At 36.4% G+C, this 26,153-nt stretch overlaps 1 protein-coding gene across 2 annotated transcripts; it reads left to right on the forward strand.

Annotated features, from left to right (window-relative positions):
* Positions 1-20,275, forward strand: tec (tec protein tyrosine kinase). 2 transcript variants are annotated; one of them, XM_058762527.1, is made up of 18 exons: positions 1-289; positions 3,217-3,381; positions 3,474-3,578; positions 4,130-4,211; positions 6,043-6,171; positions 7,696-7,742; positions 8,132-8,328; positions 9,375-9,440; positions 10,056-10,110; positions 10,203-10,282; positions 10,629-10,762; positions 12,273-12,347; positions 13,338-13,509; positions 13,594-13,810; positions 15,496-15,560; positions 16,782-16,900; positions 18,860-19,017; positions 19,930-20,275. In XM_058762527.1, the coding sequence occupies exons 2-18, from the start codon at positions 3,244-3,246 to the stop codon at positions 20,011-20,013; spliced, it is 1,923 nt and encodes a 640-aa protein (XP_058618510.1). In that variant the 5' UTR covers positions 1-289; positions 3,217-3,243; the 3' UTR covers positions 20,014-20,275. The 2 variants fall into 2 exon arrangements, with proteins under 2 accessions (XP_058618510.1, XP_058618511.1); XM_058762528.1 differs by lacking the exon at positions 1-289 and having other exon boundaries at positions 2,854-3,381.
* Positions 20,276-26,153: the final 5,878 nt, after the last annotated feature.

Here is a 26,153-nt window from a genome sequence, read left to right on the forward strand (position 1 = left end):
GAAATGTAGCGAATAAAGAGGAAACACACGGCTCGAGGGATATGACGTCATCCGTCGGTCTGTCAAATTAACCCGTGCATCAGCTGCCAGATTAACTGTTAAACTCCGATGTTCACAAACAACAAAACAGTGTTCATGTGTGTCACATATAAGCACTGAGATGAATAAAAACCGACACCAGTGAGTCTCTGGACTTCCTTGATTCATATTTCCTGATGATCACTGACCGCACACACACACACACACACACACACACACACGTCTATAAGCGGAAAAACTGTACGCGGAGGTAAGAAATCTTATAATGTTTATTGCTTTTCGGACCGAGTTCGAGCCGCGCGTCAAATAAAGCATCGCATTTACTTCTGGATCTCTGCTGAAGTTTGAATGTGAAAATGAAAGTTCAGATGTGTGTGTGAAATGAGTTTATCTGCGGTTATTTGAATTTCTGTGCAATAATCAAGCAAAAACAAACAAACAACAGGCTGAATGAAGCGTGATTCATGTTTATTCATATTAAATCTGAATGTCATAACTGCTGTCAGCGGATCATATCGCCTCAATGTGCGATTTATTCATTTAGTGCTGACTTTTTTTAGTGTTGAAGTGAAGTCATAATAAAACCTGTTTAAATGAGTATAATCAATATAATTTTATAGTCGCTATAAAATGGTCATTACAGATGAACTCAATCAGTTTTTGACAATGTGCTGAAGATTAAATTTAGGACTTGAACTCTTCCTATTGTGACCCTAAAAGTGAACTTTTGAGTGATTTGATCCTGACATTTGGACTGGAGTTCAAAGTCTAATGTGTGAAATGTCTCTATATGTCCATGTACTCTAGAGATCTGTTTTTGGACCATCCTGAGCTCAGATATTGAGGTTTCCATCCGTAGAACCAACAATTGTTGTGCACGGGGAATCAAAGACGGCCACTGTGGTTAAACCAAGCAAAAATAAAATTAAAAACTGGCAGTTTTGCAATACTAATATACATAGAGGTAATCACACAAAGGAAATTTGTACAATTAAAATGATTAAACAACCAATTTTATACATTTTGGACCATTTGAGATGTTTTTAGGGAACATCTAATGTAAATAAATTGTGCATGCACAACAGATTTGTCTTACATTTTTTATATTTTAAGTTCTCTGTGGCACATTCTGCTGTAATAATTATGAGTTTGAGTTTCCACTGCTTTCAGAGATAGAATTAGTAGTAAATCCTATTTTATTTGTGCGCTTTGAGAAATGAACAGATGTAACATAAGCATAACACATAATAAATATCAACAGTATCTTGTCAAACAGTCTCCACTAGAAGGCCTCACAAACTTCATTGAATAGCTCTAGTCTGGATCCACCAGAGATAATTATCCTGAAATTAATTAAATACATATACAATTACATTTGATTTATGATAAATCATGATAAATTTCCACATGGTTAGTATTACTGTTTCATATTTTAATTATCATTAAAACCGTATTTGATTACCTCGATTTGAACAACTCAGAATAAATAAATACTGTCCAGCATAAAGCGCTTGTAAAGTGCAACGCTGCATAATAGCCAGACTAAATTAGCCTGCTGTGACCCGCCTCAGCTCATAATACCAAAGCATACAGTTGTAATTGTAAATGCATCTCTGAGCAGCATTGAAGAGTTTGTGTAAAGACACCCCAATGCTGCATCAGAAGCGCTTCAGTTCTGTTCTGCATTTCTCCTCTGCTCCAGCTTGTTTCCTAATCTAGCTCTCTAATGCCAAATTCACACAGCAAAGCTGGCACAGAGGAGCTTCTGAAGTGGCATTTCTTCACACAGATTGTTTAATGCAGCTCAGAGGTGGTACAAATGCATTTACACAGCAGTGTATGCTTTGATTCCAGGAGTGGGTCTGAGAAGGTAATATCTAGTCTGGCTTTGATGCAGCATTGCTCCTTTACTCAGGATTTTGAGCAGGCACAGCTGTATAAATAAACCTGGCTTTATACAGTATGAATATTGTTTAATTGCTTTAATTTCTCTTCTGTAAGTAACTTTGAATGAAGTATCTGTTAAAAGCGTGAATATAAATGGGTCATTCCATGTCAACTCAACCAGAGGTCCCCGGTTTAAAGTTTTGATTTTGCTGATATTTTTCTGTAGAAAGATAGGCATGCATAGTGATGAAGGCCAAAATATTGTAATTTTTTGTTCAAAATGTTCAATGCAGCTGTTTTGACAGAAGGAAACAAGATACATTTCTAGTTTTAACATTATTTTTCTTCAGACATTCCTCTTTAAAAAAAAAAAAAGCATTTTTTGCAAAGTGACCCACATTTGGTTTTTGATGATTGAAAATGCATACATTTTAACAATTTACTCCTGGAGCCATATTTAAATTCCAATATCTCTGGAACTGGACCATATAGGGCCTTAAAAATGAAGATGCCAAAAGAGAAGTTTGTTAAGACCCAATATCTAAAAGGGCATTAAGATATCTTTAATTCTTCTTGAGTTACAGGCCTGCAAACTTTGGAGAAAAAAACTTGAAAAGTGCTGTTTCCCCATTTTTGATTGGTCACCATTAGCACATAATGCAACAAAGATTGCTAAAGTCAACAGATTTTACTAACAGACCTAACAATCTCTGTGTAAAAATAACATTATGATGCTGCCATCTTTTGCAAGTCATTTTTAACCCCCTGTAATTTGGCTCTGAATCTCAGGTGAAAATTGCCCCTCTCTACAAAACAGTGGATTACTCAGTAAATATTCATCCATGACATTTAATATTTTTGGCTTTCATCACTACATGCTTAACCTTCTTCAGAAAAAATATTAGCAAAATCAAAAATCTGAGCCAGAGAAGTTTCTAAAATTTGGTTGATTTGACACGGAATGACCCAAATGCAAATAATAATTAAGGAAAGTCTTAAAGCTGAAATGTTCTACATGTGCACTATATTTACTTTGATACTCAAATCCTCCGCATTATAAACTTACTGCAAATGTGAAACCTTCAACTCAGGTATATCATTTGTTGTGCATTTTGACACAAAGATTGTGGTTAAATAAAAATAAACCAACTGGTGGTTTTGCAATAACAACACACAGAGGTATAGCGATTAGGAAAATTGAAAGTGTTGAAGAAAGCTGCTCTGGAGCTCTTGAGACGGACGAGCGTCAGCAGAAGATCTCAGCCATCATTCTGTCCATCTCTTCCTAAGGTCCATGGCAGTTCTGGGCGTTCAGAGATGAGTCTGACACCCATTCTTGAGGAAACGTTGATCAAACGTTCTCAGCAGAAGAAACGAACGTCTCCGCTCAACTATAAGGAGAGAGTGTTTGTGCTGACCAAGAGCAAGCTGACGTACTATGAGCTCCGAGCCGAGGTGAGCGAGATATACGTAACAATCTTATGTTGAAGATAACATGCATCTGACACGCTCAGCAGCGTCTTCACATCTTCCTGCGTGTTTTGCAGAAGAGGTTCAAGAAGGGTTCGGTGGATCTGCAGAGGATCAGGTGCGTGGAGATCGTGAAGAACAGCACGACCATCATCCCCTGCCAGAACAAATATCCCTTCCAGGTCAGAATGAAAACTATAAATTATCTGTGAAATTTATTAGCAATTTCCAGGTGAAAACTGTTTCTACACCAGATGAGCGTGTTATGAGGACATCTCTGACCCTGCAGCACAAAAGCAGTCATAAGCAGCACAGGTGTATTTGTAGCAATAGCCAACAAAATTATCCATTTTTCTTTTATGCCAAAAATCATTAGGATATTAAGTAAAGATCATGTTCATGTTCATGTTCATGTTCATGATCATATTTTGTAAATTTCCTACCGTAAATATATCAAAACTTCATTTTTGATTAGTAATATGCATTGCTAAGAACTTCATTTGGACAACTTTAAAGATGATTTTCTCAATATTTTGAGTTTTTTGCACCCTCAGATTCCAGATTTTCAGCTTTCAAAAATGTGCCCTTATGACTGGTTTTGTGCTCCAGGGTCACATATGTGTATAATAGTATGTACTTGCTCAGTACCAATGAGACGTGTGCTTTGAGTGTGTAGAAGTATGAAAACATTAGCAGTCGTGAGGGACTGAACAATCTCTTTGTCTCTCGTCAGGTTGTTCATGATTCCATCATGTTGTATATTTTTGCTCCCAGTAATGAGAGTCGAAGCATTTGGGTCCAGAACCTCAAGGAAGGTCAGTGAGATTCTCATGATTCATATTAAATTTAATTTCTGTTTTCTGGCTGATCACATGACCCTGCTTCATCTTTGCTGAATGAAATCCAATACTTGTTTCTTACTGGGGTGCTGATTAAAAAAAAAAAAAAAATATATATATATATATATATATATTATGCATGTTTTGCTCTTTTATGTCACACTTTCTCACTAAATAGGATACATTTTATAGGAGTTTTGCTTTCGACAAGCATTTTTGTGGTGAAGAAGTCCTGCAGTTTCCCTTATTCAGCAGAAAAACACACAAACACGTGATTCTTGTCTCAATCTGAGCCACATTACAACTATTTTTTCAGTTCTCAGCCCATTATTTAACCCTGATTTCCACTCTTTTGCATAATGTAAGTTTAAAAAATGTGTACATTCTGAAAACTTTTGACATTTGACCGCTTTTGTTATTTTGATAAGTGCATTAAAGCTGATGCATATATATATCATCTGAAAAATCATTCTTATTTTGTGAAGACACTGTATGTGATGGAAAGTTTTTGAACTCGTGTGAATTTGCATACGTGTGTCTTCATTCTCGTCAGTGTGGCAGTAGTTCGCTGTGGAAGTGGTACTGTTTCTTCAGAAGTTTCAGTGGTTTTGAGTGTATAAACTGTCATGTGTATGTGCGAGAGCTTATTGACATACATTACATACTGTACATGTGTGCTCATAAACATCTACATAATATACAGTGGTGGCCAAAATATTTTCAGCAGCTAAAAAATGGTTTTAAGTCCGTTATTTCTATCGTTTGCTGTAGTGTGTCCAGTACCGCTGCTCCCTATACGCAGAGTATGCAGTTTGCTATAATATATATATATATATATATATATATATATATATATATATATATTAATTATTTTTTTTTTTGTGGTTATGAAAACAGACCTAAGCCAACAACAGCCTTTAAAATGACTTAAAATGCATTATATAAAACAATGAAGCAGTAATGATGGTTTATGGTTTCATTGAATAACACTGTTAAAATACATAGGCCTAATGTAATACAAAATAAATTTATGTACATTACATGTTATTACTAATGCCTGCATTGCTGCTGTTATACTTACAGGACGATCGAATCCTTGTTTAATATTGACCAAAAATTTAATTCAAATATACGCTTAAACTTTTTAAGTGCAGCGAGGACAAAACCTGCTTTAAACACAAAGCATGCTCACAACAAATGTGGATTTCATTTAGTTCATAGAAGTTAATTGATCAAGAAAATCTATTTTTGACAGCATCCTCATTTTACAGCATTTTTACACAAGTGCCTCAAACGTTTAACAGCACTGTAGCTTCGCAGGAGGTTTCTTGAAGCGTCTTGAGACGCAGTTCTTCTGGATTTAGTCTCAGTTTGTTTTGTTTCTTCATGTCACTCCAGACACACTGATGATGATCAGATCACATCTCAAATCTCACTGGATTATTACAATTAATGGTTAAATGAATGTAAACTGATATTTCCTCCTGACACACTACAGCAAAAGATAGAAATAACTGACTTAAAACCATTTTTAGCTGCTGAAATACTAGTGTTCTGATGCTTTTTGGCCACCGCTGTAACACACACACACACACACACACACAATCTGCTAACATGCAAAAGGGGCCTAATATTAGCTAATGTGGTGTTGCTGATGTGTGTCACATGATTAAATGACAGATTCTGGTGGTTTGGCAGTGAGCAGACTGACAGTTATGCATTAATACTGAAATCTGCGTGTGTGTGTTGGGTCGAGCTGTAGATGGTGTGACGATGTGACGTGTTTCTGACGTGTTATGTCCTGCAGAGATCAAGAATAACGTTCAGATCGCAGCGAAGTTCCACCCTCAGTTCTGGCAGGAGGGCGAGTGGCTGTGCTGCGGACAGCTGGATAAACTGGCCCCGGGCTGCGAGGGCTACAACCTGTTCGGAGACGGTAACACTCCTCCAGTGTTCCCAGCAGAGCCCACAGTACATCACATATGAACCCATCCATCACAGCTTACAGTCATACACACTGCATCTCTAAATTAATGCAGAAGCAGCATAAATACCAAGTATTTTAATAACAAATAACAATAATCTTATTGTGAATGAATCATCCATATATATATTTACTTTTTTTTTGTTTAATGTTTAATCAGAATGTCATAACTGGATCTTTTTCTCTCTGGTGTCATATGCAGAGTTTCTCCAATCATTTAGTGCTCTTAAACTCCGCCCCTTTATTAAAATCCACTTCAAGCTCACATTTAGATCCACCTCTATTTCTGAGAGCCATACAGTTAACAAAACTAAAAAATAAAATGTTGTTATTGAAATAAAATAAACAGTAACTGAAGTAAAATAAACATTAACTGAAATTAAATAAAAAATATTTAAACAAAATATTATTTTGTCTAATTTTAAACAAAAATATTTAGGGCCAGCTTTACTAACAGCTCGCAGCAGCACAAACCATCTTTTAGCGTTAAAATAGTTCTGTCAGGATTTAATAAAGACGCGCAGTGAAGAATTAACAGTTATTTTTGCGCCTGATCTTATTGAATATTAATTTGTAGGAGTTTCCCTTTCAGACGCTAAAATTACGGGAGAAGAGTCTTCAAATGAATCACGCGACGCGTTTTACTAACGTCTGCACTCCTCAAATTACTGGTATTTGCGCCATTATTTAACGCCCAAAAAAAGCATGTCTTAAAGCAGGCGGTAATTAGCAGATTGCGCTGGTCATTATGCAAATGATCTGTGTTCTTTAATGTGTGCATTGTTAGTAAATCACACGCAGAATTTTCCCTCCCATCGCCGCTTTTGTGGAATTGCGCTCTAACGCTAATTTATCCTGTTTAGTAAATCTGACTCTTAAACTACAAAAACACAACAAAATTACAAAAATTGTACCTAAAATTAAAATAGAAAATATATAAAAATGAAAACTGATTCAAAATATTTCAACGATACTGAAATAACACTGGTCCACATCTCAACATCCAATCAACAAACAGTGCACAGAAACAAGCCCCGCCCTCATTCTTTTGTTTTGGTTAATCTGTTTCATGTTGTAATACAGATTAAAGATTGCTCACTACTTCCTTTTATTTAATCTTTAATCTTTTGAAGGTTTTATTTATTTGTTTGGGTCTGTAGAAGCATTATCAAACTCAAATTCACAGTTCTGCTAGATGCTGCTGGTTACTACGTGATCCTTCACACTTCATTTACATTCGTTTAGCCTCTCATTAAACATTCTCACTATCAACCCAACCTAAATGTGCCTGTGTTGCACACTGATCGTTATGTGGGTCATTACATTTCGGTCCGTGACGGGACGAGGTCACGCAGCTGGTGAGAAACTTTAGCGCTACCCACAGGAAGTGGCTAAAACAATCTTCAGCAAGTTGACATTTTAAGACATTAAACAGCCCTCAGTCAATCACAGAAATGTGTATTTCTCATCTCACAGTTTCACGCAAACCTCTGCCTCCTGTTCCTGGAGACGAGAGCATCACGGTGAGCTCAGACTATTTACTTCATCAAACCATCTGAGCACGATTAATTAGTTGGCAACACTTTATTTCGATAGTCCACTTTAGACATTCTACTAACAGTGAGTAACTTTGCAACTACACGTCAACTAGCAGTCATTAGAGTATTAGTGGACTGTCTGCTTAATATCTTCTAACACTTTATTTTGATGGGTTCACAACATACTGACTATGAGAAACTTTGCAAATGTATGTCACCTTACTCTACTAACCCTAAACCTACCCTACTGAGAGTTAGTAGACATGTAGTTGCAAATGAATGAGAATCAGTTGACATGTAGTTGCCTATAGTTAGTAAAATGTCTAAAGTGGACTATCAAAATAAAGTGTAACTAATTCATCTTTCTACCCCAGATGCGACGGCCACCGCCGCCCCCCCCACCCGCAGGCGAGACGGCACAGGAAGAGGCGGGCCCTGGAGAGAAAGTGGTCATCGCGCTGTATGACTTCGAAGGGCTGGAGCCTCATGATTTGACGCTGAGGAAGGGCGAGGAGTACGTGATCCTGGAGAAGTGTGACATGAACTGGTACAAAGCACAGGACAAACACGGGTGCGTCTGATGCTCTGAATGAACACAGATATTACTTGTGTATCATTACTAGTATACATCTCTATTCTGTTCAAAAGTTTTCACCCCCCGGCTCTTAATGCATGGTTTTCAATCTCAATGAACTCGCATGATTCATGGGTTTACAGAGATCGCCCCAGCGGCAAACCATTGAAATTCTGAAACGTTTCGAAACAGTTATGACGTAATGAAGCCTCGTTTACTGAAATCACATGACTTTGGCAGTTTGATACGCACTCTGAACCACTGTTTCGAAACAGTTGATTCACAAAAGTTTCGAGGCTTAAGCGCCCATCACTAGATATTACTGCTGATTCTGAGAAATGTGTCTCTGCATCAGTGTCTCAGCAATGGATGCTCTGCAGTGAATGGGTGCCGTCAGAATGAGAGTCTGATAAAAACATCACAATAATCCACAGCACTCCAGTCCATCAGTTAACATCTGGAGAAGACAAAAGCTGAAACAAATCCAGCATTAAGACGTTTTGAACTAAAATACATCGAGTCCGTAATCCATAATAACGCTTCCTCCAGTGAAAGTGTTCTGGTCTGAATCAGGAGAGAAATCTGCAGATCAAGCAGCGTTTACAAGCCAGAACAGTTCAAAACAAACTTATATGTGGCTGGATTTTGAATGTGAGAGACAACAGCAGATGCACTTTTTCACTGGAAGAAGCGTTAATATGGATTATGGATTTGAGTTAAAAGCGTCTTAATGCTGGATGTGTTTCAGCTTTTGTCTTCTCCAGATGTTAACTGATGGACTGGAGTGCTGTGGATTACTTGTGGGTTATTGTGATGTTTTTATGAGCTGTTTGGACTTTATGATATTATTGAAGGTTGGCCATACAGGACCTGACAAGTTTTACATAATTTAATAATAATGATAATGGTTATAATCTTCCCATAATTTGTCCTAAAGTCCAGTGCTGTCCTCAAATTTGAATCTGATCTTCTCTAAATAGTCACATGTTCATGTCAGTCAGTTAAACTCGTTGAGTGTGTGTGTGTGTGTGTGTGTGTTGTAGAGATGAGGGCTACATCCCGAGCAACTATGTGACAGAGAAGGAGTCAGACACGCTGGAGCAGTTCATGTGAGTGAATCAGAGACGCGTCTGCTCATTCTTCATTACAGTAACAGTGCAGTGATGAGCTGCTGCTTCATCTGCACTGTAAAAAAAAATATTTTTCAAAATTGAAAATAAATATTATTGTGTTATGGTTTACAAGAAAATACAATTTCTGTTTTTCTACCTTCAACTCTCAGGTTTAATTCATTGTGTTACTTTCAAATTTACTAGTAATTTCTGAGTGAAAGAGGTTTCGATGTGAATCCAGATTTCTTTCGGTGTAGAGTCCATATGAATCATCAACATCAGATGAATGTTTGAGTTACACTTTATTTTAAGGTGTCCTTGTTGCAGTGTAATTATTAGTATTTAAGTACTGAGTAATATTAATTTACTACATGTACTGACTATATGGTTAGGATTAGGGTTTGGTTTAGGGTTACTTGCATGTAATTATGCATAATTAAGTCTTATTATAATAGTAAGTACATGTAACGTGTAACAAAGACACCTTAAAATAAAGTGTTACCAATGTTTTTTCTCATATGTTGCTGTATGTTTTGTTAGGGTTGTATTTTATGGTCAGATTTTAAACTTATTTATTATTATTTTTATTTATTTGTGTGTTTTGTGTTTCAGATGGTTTTGTAAAAATGTGAATCGCAACAAAGCTGAAGAGCAGCTCAGGAAAGAGGTGTGTGTGTGTGTGTGTGTGTGTGTATTAGTGCGACTGTTCAGAACTATATGGGTGTTAAACACTCTTTATTAATATGTGTGTGTGTTTAGGCTAAAGATGGTGGTTTTATGGTTCGAGTGTCCAGCAATACAGGGACGTACACCGTGTCACTATACACCAGGAACACAGGGTGAGACACACACACACACACTTGTTTCATTGTCCTTGTGGGTTCATCCCATAGGCGTAATGGTTTTTATACTGTACTTACTGTATGTGTTATTGTCCTACACCAACCCTACACCTAAACCTACCCCTTACAGGAGACTGTCTGCTATTTCAGATTTTCAATACACTCCATTCTGTGTGATTTATAAGTGTTTTGAAAAGTGGAGACATGGAGTAATGTCCTGAAAAGTCACCTTCTCCTTGTAATACCTGTCATTATACACATTTATGTCCTCATTTGGCACAAAAGCACACACACACACACACACACACACATTTGTGATGGGATGGTCTTTCCTGGTTTTCAGGGACGGAGCAGCTACAGTCAGACATTACCAGATTAAAGAAACAAACAGCTCACCAAAACAGTTTTACCTGGCAGAGAAATACATCTTCAGCAGCATTCCTGAACTCATAGAGTACCACAAACACAACGCCGCAGGTACCACACACACACACACACACACACACACACACGGGTGATTCTACAATCGCAGGTACATTTAGTGTCTGAAATCATTCTTTTTTTCTGCGTTTTTTCAAATGGTTATATTTTTAATTATTTTAATAATTTGTTACTCATTGTTATGAATTACAAGATGTTACAGTCCATAACAATATAATAATTTCTGTAAACCATGATATCTTGTTGTCTGAATTAGTCAGTGTATTTTTCCATCATGAATCATTTTGTAATCAAAATATTTTATTGCACTTTTCTTTTGGTAATATTTCATTCATTTTATTTATAAAAGCTCTAAATAGTCATTCACTTAATTCTACAACATTCAATTGTTTAAACATAACTTTTTTCTTATAAAATTGTGTGTCCATAAATCTTGCATCAACTCTGTTACCGCACCATACTTTGCCTATAAATTAGTGGAATTACCGCCCACAGCTGTGTAAGATACAGGAAGTGATGTCACTTTCCCTCACTGATAAGCTCTGAAGCACTGAAAATTCTGTGAGCTCTCTCTGAGAAAATATTTTAATCTAAAAAGTTCTTACACCAAGAGTTATCTTGCAGAATGTCAACACTGTTACCACAATATCAAAAAGAAAACAGAATTTATTACTGATCACACATTGGGCTATTTAAAAGTCTTTTTAAGCGTGATTTCATTAGTGCCATGTGCTCTTAGCATTTATGCTAGCAAGTGGAGTTTTTGGCAAAAACAACAAAACAAATGGTCAATTCTGTTACCGTCAAACTCTGTTACCAAGGTAGAGTAACAGTGCTGAAAGTAGTCTAACAGATTTGACAGTCCACTAAACAATTCTGTCAATTCTGTTACTTAAAGGGTCAACTCTGTTAATTAACTATTTTCACAAAAAAACAATAAGATTGTTGTTTAAAATCTCATAAATATTATTGAGATATCTTTGCACCCTTATAATATTTCAACAACATTTCATTTTCATATTGGATATAATACATATTCATATGAAAAATATTTGCTCCATGTGGATAGTTCTGTGAAGACATGGGTATTTTTTTTAATTTTTAAAGTATGCATAGGTGAAATATTATCTCAGTTTCAAGTGTTAGAAAGTAACGACTGTTTAATGAAACGAGGGATTTTTGCTGTTATGATTTACTATTATTGCTATAAGTTGCCTAAATTGTCCGTAACAGAGTTGACAAACAATACCATAAAGACATCTGTTTTTTCATTAAAAGTGATAAAAGGAAGTTACTTGTGTTTGGCAAGCACTGAATTATTCAAATTTAATATGAATTCAATAAGATACTGGAAAGAATTTCTGTTAGTGAACAGTTTTTTTTCTTAACTTTCTGAAATGCCAAATATATCTCCAATTATAGAATCAGCCCCCCACACACACTGTTTCCTATTTTTCTCTGCAGTAAGATACGGCAAAGCAGACACATTTTTGTGAAAATGTGTGTGTGTGTGTGTGTGTGTGTGTGTGTGTGTGTGTGCACGTAGGTCTTGTTTCCAGACTCCGTCATCCAGTCGGCGATCAGACGAGAGAAGCTCCTAAAACAGCAGGATTCAGCTACGGTAACACAGTCACACACTAACGGCTGGAAAACACACCATCAACACACTCTTACTGAGTTTGACAGTGGTTACAGAGAGAAACAGAACATCACACACTAAATGACTGAAAATTTGCATTTGTTCACGACAAATGAACACAACATGTGTCTAAAAACAGTTCAAAACATCAAGCATGCTTGATCTGCAGTGAGTTTATGGAAAGCATAGCATTAATTAGATCATTAAAATGTCAAATTAATGTGAATACATCATTTTAAAATAACATTTAAAATCTTTTATCACCTGAGCTCTTAAAATTCTGAGAAGTTTCCAGGAGTTTAGTTCATTAACCCTCTGGTGCTGCTCACAATGGAATAGCTATAATCCACTTATTACATATTAAATGTTATAAAAACAAAAACAAGTTTTACTCTAAAACTGTGAGTAAATCAAAACCATACATCTAAACAAGTTGTGTTCCGAATTTGAGGTTGATATCACAAAACATGATTTTATATGGGTGCAGAACCAAACATGTCCACTAGGTGAAATTTGTTTCCCATTCGTTTCTAATGCCATGATTTCTGACTGTGAACAGTACAAGACCATTTAATATTTTTGAATCATGTCCATGATTTGTTTGTGTTCACATAGCAAGTGCCAAAACCTTTACCAAGTTTCCAACCGTTCTGATGAAGTTAAATTATAATTTTCAGTCAAAAGTTGCCACAGAGCACCAGAGGGTTTATGTGTGTTATAATGTGTTTTTGTATAGTGTTTATTGTTTAAATGCTGTTACCATGTTGCTTTCAGGAAATGAAATATGCTATAAACACTTACTAAAAAGAATATATTTGTTAACCTTCATGCCATGTGATTGTTACCCGACATCAGAGGACTCCGAGCTTGTGAACATGTTGCTAAATTACTGAAGCTTGAAGTGTCAGGGAAAGGGCTTTGACTGTTGTTTTGGTGTGACATGTGAAGAAACCGCATGATGTTTGTGTGCAGATAAATGGGAGATCAATCCGTCAGAGCTGACCTTCATGAAGGAGCTGGGCAGCGGTCAGTTTGGAGTGGTGCGGCTGGGAAAATGGAGAGCGCAACATAAAGTGGCCATTAAAACCATCAGGGAAGGAGCCATGAGTGAAGATGATTTCATAGAGGAAGCCAAGATCATGATGTAGGTGTCTCTCACACACACACATGAACATCACTGTAGAGCAGATGTCTGCAGATGTTCCTCACGTCTGTCCCGTGCTCTCAGGAAACTGTCTCACCGGAACCTGGTGCAGCTGTACGGTGTTTGCACGCAGCAGAAGCCCATTTACCTGGTGACGGAGTTCATGGAGCTGGGCTGCCTGCTCAACTACCTGCGTCAGCGCAGAGGAAAGCTGGGGTCGCAGGACCTGCTGGGAATCTGCCACGACGTCAGCCAGGGCATGCAGCATCTGGAGCAGAACGGCTTCATCCACAGAGACCTGGTCAGAAAACACGCACATTTGACCAAAAACACCGGAAAAACAGGAGGGTTGGGTATCGTTTGAATTTGATCAATTCCAGTTACGGTTCTCATCGAGTACTATATGTAACTATATGTAACCACACTGAACTTTCGATTCCAGTGTGGTTAAAAAAATGAAGTCAAACATTTAGATATCAGACATATTTATCTCTTTTTGCAAAACTTTTTATTGCTGCTGAATACCAAGAACAAAAATCAGTCGGCTACGGAAAAACTGGACTCGATTAAGAGCTTTTAGTGTGTGAAGCGGCACGATTCTGGATAAAATGAGACTTTTTTTTTTTAATGGAGGTTGTAGTTCTCTCACAGTTCTGAAGAAAAAACATTAGGCAACTAAACAAAATCTCATGGAACGTCTGAATGGAACGATTCAACGACTCACTGAAGATTGACTTGTTTCATTACTGGATGAATCAGTGATTTTGAATGAATCTCTTGAATGAATGATTCATAGACAGATACATTTTTAACAGCACCTTTTTGCCAGCTAAAAAAAAAGATGTGCACACAGGAATTGATAGGCGGAATTGAAATTGAAAAGTATCCGATTCTGAAATTGGAATTGATTTTTGATTCCCAACCCTAAAAAAACAGTGAAATATTATTAGAATGTAAATCAGCTGTTTTCTATGTGAATATGTGTTAAACTGTAATTTATTTCTGTGATGCGCAGCTGTATTTTCAGCATCATTACTGCAGTCTTCAGTGTCACATGATCTTCAGAAATCATTCTAATATGCTGATATTTCTGATTATTATCAATGTTGAAAACAGTTGTGCTGCACAATATTTTTGTCAAAACCGTGATGCATTTTATTTTTCAGGATTCACAGATGAACAAAAAGTTCAAAAGAACAGCATTTATTTGAAATAGAAATCTTTTGTAACACTGTGGGCCCTATCATACACCCTATTTTGAGGCAACTGCAATAAACTGCACCATTGTCCAACTAAAACCTGGTCTAAAGTCAATGGCGCAGTATTTTTTTGTTAGTAAGATGCGCCTATAGGCGGGTCCACAACGCTCGTACAATTTGCTTATCACACACAGATAAGATGAGGGAGATGAGATTCTGATTGATTTATTGCACGTTATGCCCAAAACACACCCATTACTCATTAAGAGAATAGGGACAACCCTCTCGAACCATGCGCCGGGCGCGCCGACCGTTTTTCCCGTCATTAAACTAGCAAAAGTGGATTCGGACACGGCCTAAGAGCACCTGCACCGTGCGCTTTAGACCATGCACTTAGATCATTAAAATAGGGCCCTATAAATGTCTTTACTGGCACTTTTGATCAATCTAATGTGTCCTTGATGGATAAAAGTATTAATTTCTTACGGGCCCCAAATATTTGAATAGGTTGTGGTAGCATTTGACATTAAGCAACTTTTCAAGTGTTGAACAATCAAGAGATACCAGTTTCACTCGCTGCAGAAGAAGAAATGATTTCTCCGGAGGGCTTTAAAGTCATAAGCTGAAGAAGAGTCTTGTTTAAGCTCAGGGTTTGATTCAGACCGTTAGATGCTTGTTAAACAACACAATATGCAGCGAATGTCGTCTTGAGTCGGTGTGTGTGATTGTGTCTGGACTGTAACTGTGGTTCCTCTTCGATTATTTCCACTTCTCTGGTGTTTTTCAGGCGGCCAGAAACTGCCTGGTCAACAGTTCGCTGGTGGTGAAGGTCTCTGACTTCGGCATGACCAGGTATCTGAACATCTGCTTTATAATTCATGTTTATCTGTATCACTCTGTCAGTCTCCACTGAGCATCACAGGCAAAATGCGTCATCGATCTCACGTTCACAAAATATGACCCGCTCACAATCACAGAACTGATCAAATTGGATTATGGATTTATATGTCTCCAAAACCCATCTTGAGAACTTGAGATCAATTTTCAAATCATTATTTTATCACATTAGACTTTGTTGACAGATATGCTGATTAAAAAAAAAGTCAGTTTCCAGAGACTGAGAATCAAGGGTTGAAATAATTTAGACACTTCCTGCTCGTTAACCCATTCATGCTAATTGGTCATTTTAGACTGAAAAATTATGTATTGAGTTTTTTTTTTTTTTTTTACTTTACTGGATTAGTACGAAACTTAGTAACTTTTATTGTACTTACTATATCAACACATAAAGTCCTGGACATGATTAGAAAAGACTAAATGGTTTTTAAAAAAAACAGTCATACTTGTGATCTTCATGGTCAAAAACTGACCACCATGGGAAATCAATGGGAAAATATGAAAATACAGAGCAGTTTTTTTTGTTTTTTTTGGTGTACGATATACAAATCAGCCACAATTTATATATCAAAATGCTAAACCTGCATTTTAAATAACTTTGCTATATGTTTAACTTAAACACTGAAAATATTATGAAATATTTGGTAACACTCTGCTTAAAGTAACTTTTCTTATGATGCATTATAAAGGTATTCAAAATGTACATTGTAATGCATTATATCTTTTCATAAATAATTGTAACCAAAGTTAAAATGCCATATAATATTTGAAAGTTTGTTTGTTGTGTGTTTTAATGAATTATACTTTATAAAGTGTAACAATGAATAGATCAGTGTTATAATGTATTATAACTGTGGTTAAAGTTATTCATGAGATCATACAGTGCATAATAAGGAGCATAATTAATGCATGAAAACTACTTTGTGTTACCAAATAGATTTCCTAATATTTGTATTATTTTATATAGATATAAATGCTGCAGTATTTACAGGTGAACTTTGTCTAGTACCATGAAATCCCCTCAAAATACAAAATATGAGAGAATAAATATTATTGAATCAAAATATAGTGCATTAGTCAAAGGCTTGTCTGTGGAATTAGACAGACAGTGCTGTGACTGTAGCTAAAGAAACACTAGCACCACTAGGACTTCATCACGTCTGTGTTCTCCTGCAGGTATGTTCTGGATGATCAGTACTGGAGTTCCTCTGGAGCCAAGTTCCCTGTCAAGTGGTCTGCGCCCGAAGTCTTCAACTTCTGCAAATACAGCAGCAAATCTGATGTCTGGTCATTCGGTCAGTAGCATCTATACATCAGCTTGTGATGGCGATGGTGATGGTGATGATGGTAATGACGGTAATGACGATGGTGATAGTGTTGATGATGGTGATGATGATGATAGTGATGGTGATGGTGATGATGATGGTGATGATGATGATGATGATGATGATGATAGTAATCAAGATGATGATGATGGTGATGATAGTGATGGTAATGACGGTAGTGATGGTGGTGATGGTGATGATGATAATGGTGATGATGATGATGATAGTAATCAAGATGATGATGATGGTGATGATGATGATAGTGATGAAGATGGTGATGATAATAATGGTGATGGTGATGATGATGATAGTAATGAAGATGATGATGATGTAATGACGGTAATGACGATGGTGATAGTGATGATGATGGTGATGATGATGATAGTGATGGTGATGGTGATGATGATGATGGTGGTGATGATGATGATGATGATAGTAATTAAGATGATGATGATGGTGATGATAGTGATGGTAATGACGGTAGTGATGGTGATGATGGTGGTGATGGTGATGATGATAATGGTGATGATGATGATGATGATGATGATGATAGTAATCAAGATGATGATGATGGTGATGATGATGATAGTGATGAAGATGGTGATGATAATAATGGTGATGGTGATGATGATGATAGTAATGAAGATGATGATGATGTAATGACGGTAATGACGATGGTGATAGTGATGATGATGGTGATGATGATGATAGTGATGGTGATGGTGATGATGATGATGGTGATGATGATGATGATGATAGTAATTAAGATGATGATGATGGTGATGATAGTGATGGTAATGACGGTAGTGATGGTGATGATGGTGGTGATGGTGATGATGATAATGGTGATGATGATGATGATGATGATGATAGTAATCAAGATGATGATGATGGTGATGATGATGATAGTGATGAAGATGGTGATGATAATAATGGTGATGGTGATGATGATGATAGTAATGAAGATGATGATGATGGTGATGTGATGATAATGGTGATGATGATGATGATGATGATGATGATAGTAATCAAGATGATGATGATGGTGATGGTGATGATAGTGATGAAGATGGTGATGATAATAATGGTGATGGTGATGATGATGATAGTAATGAAGATGATGATGATGGTAATGTGATGATAATGGTGATGATGATGATGATGATGATAGTGATGAAGATGATGGTGATGGTGATGATAATGTGATGATGATGATAGTGATGAAGATGGTGATGATAATGGTGGTGATGATGATGATAGTGATGAAGATGGTGATGATGATGCTAATGATGGTGGTGATGGTGATGATGATAATGGTGATGGTGATGATGATGATAGTAATGGAGATGATGATAATGGTGATGATGATGATGATAGTGATGAAGATAATGGTGATGGTGATGATAATGGTGATGATGATGATAGTGATGAAGATGGTGATGATGATGATGATGATGGTGGTGATGATGATGATGATGATGATGATGAAGATGATGATGATGGTGATGATGATGATGGTGATGGTGATGATGGTGATAGTAATGAAGATGATGGTGATGGTGATGATGATGATGGTGATGAAGATGATGATGATGGTGATGATGATGATAATGGTGATGGTGATGATGATGATAGTAATGGAGATGATGATAATGGTGATGATGATGATGATGATAGTGATGAAGATGATGGTGATGGTGATGATGATGATAGTGATGAAGATGATGATGATGATGATGATGGTGGTGATGATGATGATGATGATAGTGATGAAGATGATGATGATGGTGATGATGATAATGGTGATGGTGATGATGGTGATAGTAATGAAGATGATGGTGATGGTGATGATGATGATAGTGATGAAGATGATAATGAAGATGATGATGATGGTGATGATGATGATGATGATGATGGTGTGCTCTTCAGGTGTGCTGATGTGGGAGGTGTTCACGGAGGGGAAGATGCCGTTCGAACACAATCAGAACCATGAGGTGGTGATGATGGTCACTCAGGGACACCGGCTCTATCGGCCCCAGAAAGCGGCTCCGCACATCTACAGCATCATGAAGATGTGCTGGATGGAGGTAACGACTGAGTCCTTCACAGCCTCACTGACATTAGGGACCTCAATGTGTGTTCAGGATTTATTTACACTCATGAAACACCAGCAGGATGCATTGTGGGGTGAATCATTTGTTATTTTGTTTCATGAAAGTGTTTGTTTTTTCAAAATGTACACCAGCTCCGAATCACACGCAAGTGGTTCTTAAGAGTTTCGTCTTCTTTTAGGTAAACTGACAACACTGCATTTGATAACACGCATATTGCTTAATTATGCTTTTAATTCCTTAAAAACAGACGTACAGGTGACTTATTCTGAACACCAGTAATATTTAGTTTGCAAGCTTGACTCTTTCATGCAATCATTTATAGTCTTAATTGCATTTGTGTAAATTACTGGAGCCATTCCTGAGGAAATCAAACAGTGGTCCTGTGCATGTAATTCATGAGCGGGGTTATGCTTATTGTGAATAAGCGTGAACATGCACACTATTATGAATGATTGGAATTCACTGACATTTAACTATCAATTCAGAGATTTAAAAAGGGTTTGTGAGGGTAGATTTTACACACAAATTATGTGAATTTATTGATGTATTTTCGATTATTTCATGAATGTGGCCCATTGACTTACAAATGAAGAAGGACATGAGAAATTGTGTCTTTAGCTGATTGTTCTGCATTTCTTTGATTTGATCACTCTTTTAGTTTTTTTAATTTTTATGTTGTAAATTTGCTAAACGTGAACTTCGGAATGCGGCGAAATTCGCATTCACGTGCGTATGAATGAAATTTAACAAAAAGTGTAGTAACTTTGTATCCTGTGTGTGTACGATGTTTTCCCTCTCATCTCATGAAAACGAGGCTGTTGTGTGTTGCTGAAAATGTGTGTGTGTGTGTGTGTGTGTGTGTGTGTGTGTGTATGTGTTTGTCAGAAAGCAGATGAGCGGCCGAGCTTCACTAAGCTCTCACTGATGATCACGGACGAGCTGGAGGAAGCCGACGAGCCCGTGTCCTGAGCTCTGATTGGACGGTCTGACGCTCCAATCCAGTGATGAGCTCATGAAAGCTCTTCTGCTCTGCTTGGGTTCAGGGCCGGCACCTCAGACCCAGATCTTCACCGGCCGCGCCAACGGATCCAGGCCTGAACGAGACGCCTGATTCCTCCTCATATGAGCCTGTATTTATGACTGTGTTCCCTGCAGTGACTGACTGAGTCAGTGTGAATGTGTGTTGATCTGCTGTAAAGCGTCAAATAAACCTCAGACGAGTGTTGATGGAGTCTGTGTCACTGAACTCATTTGCACAATGTTTTCCTCATTCATTTCAATCCTCATCATTAATTCATGAACACTGAGGCTAATCAGCTGTGCCTCCTGATACCTGAGCAAACACACACACCCACACACACACACACACACACACACACACTCTTGTTGCTGCAAGTGTCTGTCAGTGAGGTGATGTCGGGTTCCTCATGAGGAACAAGGAACAATAAGGTAAGACAAACTCACACAAACGCACTCAGAAAGCAGAAGGAAGCTGACCAGAAGGACATGGCTTATGTAGAAACAGCAGTTCTTGTGAAGGCACCTCTGATCTGCACGTGACGCTCGGGGAGATTTGTGCGTGCTTTGTGTCGTGACGTTCCTGTGAGCGGAGCGTTTTATTGGGTTGCTTTACGCTGTTTAAAAAGCGAATTTAAGCGTTTCTTCTATATTTAACTCAGCAGTTTTGAGCCGCTTAAGTACAGTACAATCATACTGATGGTACTTTCTAATTTAAAGGAACAGTTCACCCAAAAATGATCATTCTGCCATCATTTGGCTGATTCTATAATTGGAGAATGGAGATATATTTGGCATTTCAGAAAGTTAAGAAAAAAAACTGTTCACTAACAGAAATTCTTTCAAGTATCTTATTGAAAACATATGACATTTTAATAATTCAGTGCTTGCCAAACACAAGTAACTTCCTTTTATCACTTTTAATGAAAAAACAGATGTCTTTATGGTATTGTTTGTCCACTCTGTTACGGACAAATTAGGCAACTTATAGCAATAATAGTAAATCATAACAGCAAAAATCCCTCGTTTCATTAAACAGTCGTTACTTTCTAACACTTGAAACTGAGATAATATTTCACCTATGCATACTTTAAAAATTAAAAAAAATACCCATGTCTTCACAGAACCATCTACATGGAGCAAATATTTTTCATCTGAAAATGTATTGTATACAATATCCAGTAAAAATTTTTTTAAAAAGTAAAAAAAAGAAAATGAAAGAAAGAAATGTTGAAATATTATAAGGGTGCAAAAATACATCAATAATGTGTATGAAATTTTAAACAACAATTTTATTGTTTTTTTTGTTGTTGTTGTTGTTGTTTTTGTGTGTGTGTGAAAATAGTTAATTAACAGAGTTGACCCTTTAAGTAACAGAATTGACAGAATTGTTTAGTGGACTGTCAAATCTGTTAGACTATTTTCAGCACTGTTACTCTACCTTGGTAACAGAGTTTGACGGTAACAGAATTGACAATTTGTTTTGTTGTTTTTGCCAAAAACTCCACTTGCTAGCATAAATGCTAAGAGCACATGGCACTAATGAAATCACGCTTAAAAAGACTTTTAAATAGCCCAATGTGTGATCAGTAATAAATTCTGTTTTCTTTTTGATATTGTGGTAACAGTGTTGACATTCTGCAAGATAACTCTTGGTGTAAGAACTTTTTAGATTAAAATATTTTCTCAGAGAGAGCTCACAGAATTTTCAGTGCTTCAGAGCTTATCAGTGAGGGAAAGTGACATCACTTCCTGTATCTTACACAGCTGTGGGCGGTAATTCCACTAATTTATAGGCAAAGTATGGTGCGGTAACAGAGTTGATGCAAGATTTATGGACACACAATTTTATAAGAAAAAAGTTATGTTTAAACAATTGAATGTTGTAGAATTAATTGAATGACTATTTAGAGCTTTTATAAATAAAATGAATGAAATATTACCAAAAGAAAAGTGCAATAAAATATTTTGATTACAAAATGATCCATGATGGAAAAATACACTGACTAATTCAGACAACAAGATATCATGGTTTACAGAAATTATTATATTGTTATGGACTGTAACATCTTGTAATTCGCAACAATGAGTAACAAATTATTAAAATAATTAAAAATATAGCCACTTGAAAAAAGTAGAAAAAAATAATGACTTTGGACACCAAATGTACCTGCGATTGTAGAATCACCCATTAACTCGTCCTCATGTTGTTCAAACCAACCCAACCTCGCAGGAAAACTTAACTATTTTACAAGATGAAATTCATACGGTGTGAACTGTACAGAAAAAAGTTAACAAAAGTCATCACTGGGTCGTAAACAGATCGTACGAAAATGTACAAATGGAGATTGTAAGAATTCCAATAAATTAGACATCAATTCTTCAAATTGTAAAATATGACTTTTCTTCTTCAGGCTATTTTGAGAAATGACCTCAGCATGAGTAAATGATTGGGCGAACTTTCCCTTTAAAGCTGATTCTCAGGAAATGTTTAGAGTGTTTCTTCTGAACTTTCCAGAAATCATATTTTCTGACTCAAACTGCGATCAGACAGATACTGAAAAGCCATCAACCCCCAAGCTAATATGATTCTTTAACTATTACCCACAATCCTAAATATGTGCTCACAACCAGTAGTATTTTCACATTAATAACATTAATCCACCATTTCAGTGCAAAAAATGTCTAATAACGGCCTGGTAAAAATGAACACATCACATAATTCACAGTCAGTGTTTGCTTTCTGTAGATTATTGATGAATGTAATGCTTTTCATTTTAATTGTGTGAGAGGCAGCATTATTATCGTTAACTAAGACGATTAAAATGTCTTTATTAATTGCAATAAAACTTAAAATATATATATATATATATTACATGAAAACTTACATTAAATGAAAATGGACATGTTGCCCTAGCAAGAAGCTAAAATAAATTGTATTATTTATTTTAAATAAAAATAAAATTTTCACTAATTGGAAATAAATAAATATGAGTTAAACGAAAGTAATATTTAAAAAGAACAAAATCGAATTAAAATGACAGGCAAAATAAAAATAAAAATTGAAAATATAAAAAAACTTAATTCCAGACATAAATAACAACTATAGTAGTATATACATTATATTAAAATAACACTGGTGACTAATGAGGTCTGAAAGCTGAAAATTGTGCAGCAAAATGGGTTTGAACAAAATTTATGAAACACATGTACACAACTACACTTAAATGGATTCTTTTAGGTAGTAAATTTAAACAAGTAGATTTCTTTGAATTATATCCGATTCATTGAAATGTGCTGTGATGAACGGGGAACTGGTTCAGTGGAGCAGATCATGTGAGATCTGACAGTCGTGATGGAGAAAGTTGTGCGAGCGTGAAAATCGCCGTTCAGGTTAAATGTCAGATGTTCGCAGTTGTAACGGCTTGTTCAGAAACTCCATCTCCCTTCAACATTAAAGATTCATCCCTCAAATTTGTAGGGTGTTTAATGATTCATTTGCTGGAAAATCCTTAACGTGATGCCCATCTTCAGCAAAACTCGTTAGTATTTTGACATGAAGCACACAAGCAAACACACACTCACAGGAACAAACTACAGCCCTAAAACACACACAATGAATATTTAAATATAACATCACTTCCTCAAACACACACACATCCTGTCAGCTGTTATGGACTGATAGCCGTGTGTGTGTGTGTGTGTGTGTGTGTGTGTGTGTTGTGAACCCAATGACAGAGGTATTACAATTTGAAGGTGGTTTATGAGGACACTGTCTATGTCCCCGTAATTCAAAAGGCTTAAAAAACATACTAAATGGTGTTTTTTTGAAACTCTAAAAAGTCTCCTGTAAGTAGGCAGGGATGGGCAGGATTTCAAATACATGCATTTAAAATACGTATTTGAAATACAAGATAATATTTTGAATTTTGTATTTAAATACCTTTGAAAAAAATCAAATGTATTTTGTATTTAAAAACTTTTAGTCTTAGTATTTTTGTATTTTCAAAATACATAAAATACTTTCTGCTAATCAACCTCTTTATTAGACTGCTGATGTCCTGAATCAACTCGTTCAGACATGACGCTTTCAATTCATGTGAGCTGCAGCTGTATGACTCCATCTAGAATTGGGTAATGAAGTTTTCTCGATTCCTGTAAGGAAATGAGGAATAATACCGCCTTCGTGTGCTATCAAAATTTCCTACTTCCAATTTCAGAAGTGCTGATTACAAGCATGTCGCATTCAAGTGCTTTGCTGTTGGAAAGAACAGGAATCGTGGAGGACGCCAGGTTTCCTGGGAAAATCTTATTAAAACCAAGATCATAGAAATTTAAGATATTTAATTTTGAATCAAATGTAGCATCCCATTTGTTGACAACTATATCATCATTCACAGTGCTATCTTTACAGTTAGCTTGTTGATGATTCTGGATTTTCAGTCAAATACATGCTGTTTTGCTGCGTATAAACCATACAAACTGCTTGAAATGGTTATTGCACTACTATGTGCATGACTTTAACATTAAAACAAGGTGATCTTGCTTTTGTGGGAAAAAAAGCATTCCTGTCCCAGCAGCTAAAAAAGAGCACTAGCGAGAGCAACATAGCATTAGCACGGTAACACTTTACAATAAGGTTCATTAGTTAACATTAGTTAACAACATTAGTAAACATGAACTAAGAATGAACAATACTTCTACAGCATTTATTCATCTTAGTTAATATTAAATTCAGCATTTACTAATGCATTATTAAAATCACAAGTTGTGTTCGTTAACATTAGTTAATGCACTGTGAACTAACATGAACAACTGTATTTTCATTAACTAACATTAACAAAGATTAATAAATAGTGTAATAAATGCAGTGTTCATTGTTTGTTCATGTTAGTTAATACATTAACTAATGTTAACATATGACACCTTATTGTAAAGTGTTTCCATTAGCACTAGTCAGTCTTGTTAGGTTTTTGTTTTGTTGTTGTTTTTGGTCAGATTTTGGTTTTATCAACTAGTCAAATGTGTTCATTAAACTTTAATCGTTACTGCTTGCTATGGCGATATGACAATATATATGTCGGGGATGATATAAAGCGTAAATCGATTGAACTTTTTCTATATCATTTCTATATCATCGTGGTATGCAAATATATCTGTGGAGCTTCTAGTGGAGATGCTGACACGTCAGAGCGATAAAGAAACATAGATAAATGAGTAATAAGCAGCTTTCTGTGTGTGTGTACCCCAAGACAAAGATTACTATAATGCTAATAATAAAGATATAAATTTTACAAAAAAATTGTACTCACACTAGGCACAGCTGCCGGTACTAAAGCCCAAGCGTGATTGTCCTTTCGCTAACAGACAGATATCAGAGGATTATTACAGACGCAGCTGAAGTTAATGCTGGAATTTGCAGCTTTACTCACAAACTACACCTGTTCATCAATAAGATGAGAACCAGACCCATTACAAATCTACATGTACTCGAAATTAAGTTAATTGAAAAGTGTGATATCCAAGTAGCAATACAGATTTTTGCTGTCATAATCATAATCAGAATCAGAATCAGAATGAGCTTTATTGCCAGGTATGTTTGCACATACGAGGAATTTGTTTTAGTGACAGTAGCTCCACAGTGCAACAGAATAACAGCGACAAGACACAGATAATAAAAGAATAATGTACAAATATACAAAATGGACAATATGCACACAATATACAAAACAGACAGTTCAGTATGTACAGGTATGTTAGGTGCAAATTTGAAATTTAATAGTATGTGTTAAATAAAAAATAAAAAGTATGATAGTGTTGTATGTTCCACAATTATTGTCAGGTGTTCATGAGATGGATGGCCTGAGGGAAGAAACTGTTCCTGTGCCGGTCGTTCTGGTGCTCAGAGCTCTGTAGCGTCGACCAGACGGCAGCAGTTCAGAGCGAGTGTGCTGGATGTGAGGGTCCGGAGTGATTTCAGCCCTTTCGCTCACTCTGGATGAGTACAGTTCTTGGAGAGTGGGGAGGGCTGTACCAATGATAACAATAGCACATACAAAAATTGTACATTTTCCATGCTCTGGCGCGGTTAG

Source organism: Onychostoma macrolepis, chromosome 23, assembly GCF_012432095.1.
Source record: "Onychostoma macrolepis isolate SWU-2019 chromosome 23, ASM1243209v1, whole genome shotgun sequence".
In the NCBI taxonomy this organism is placed as follows: Eukaryota; Metazoa; Chordata; class Actinopteri; order Cypriniformes; family Cyprinidae; genus Onychostoma; species Onychostoma macrolepis.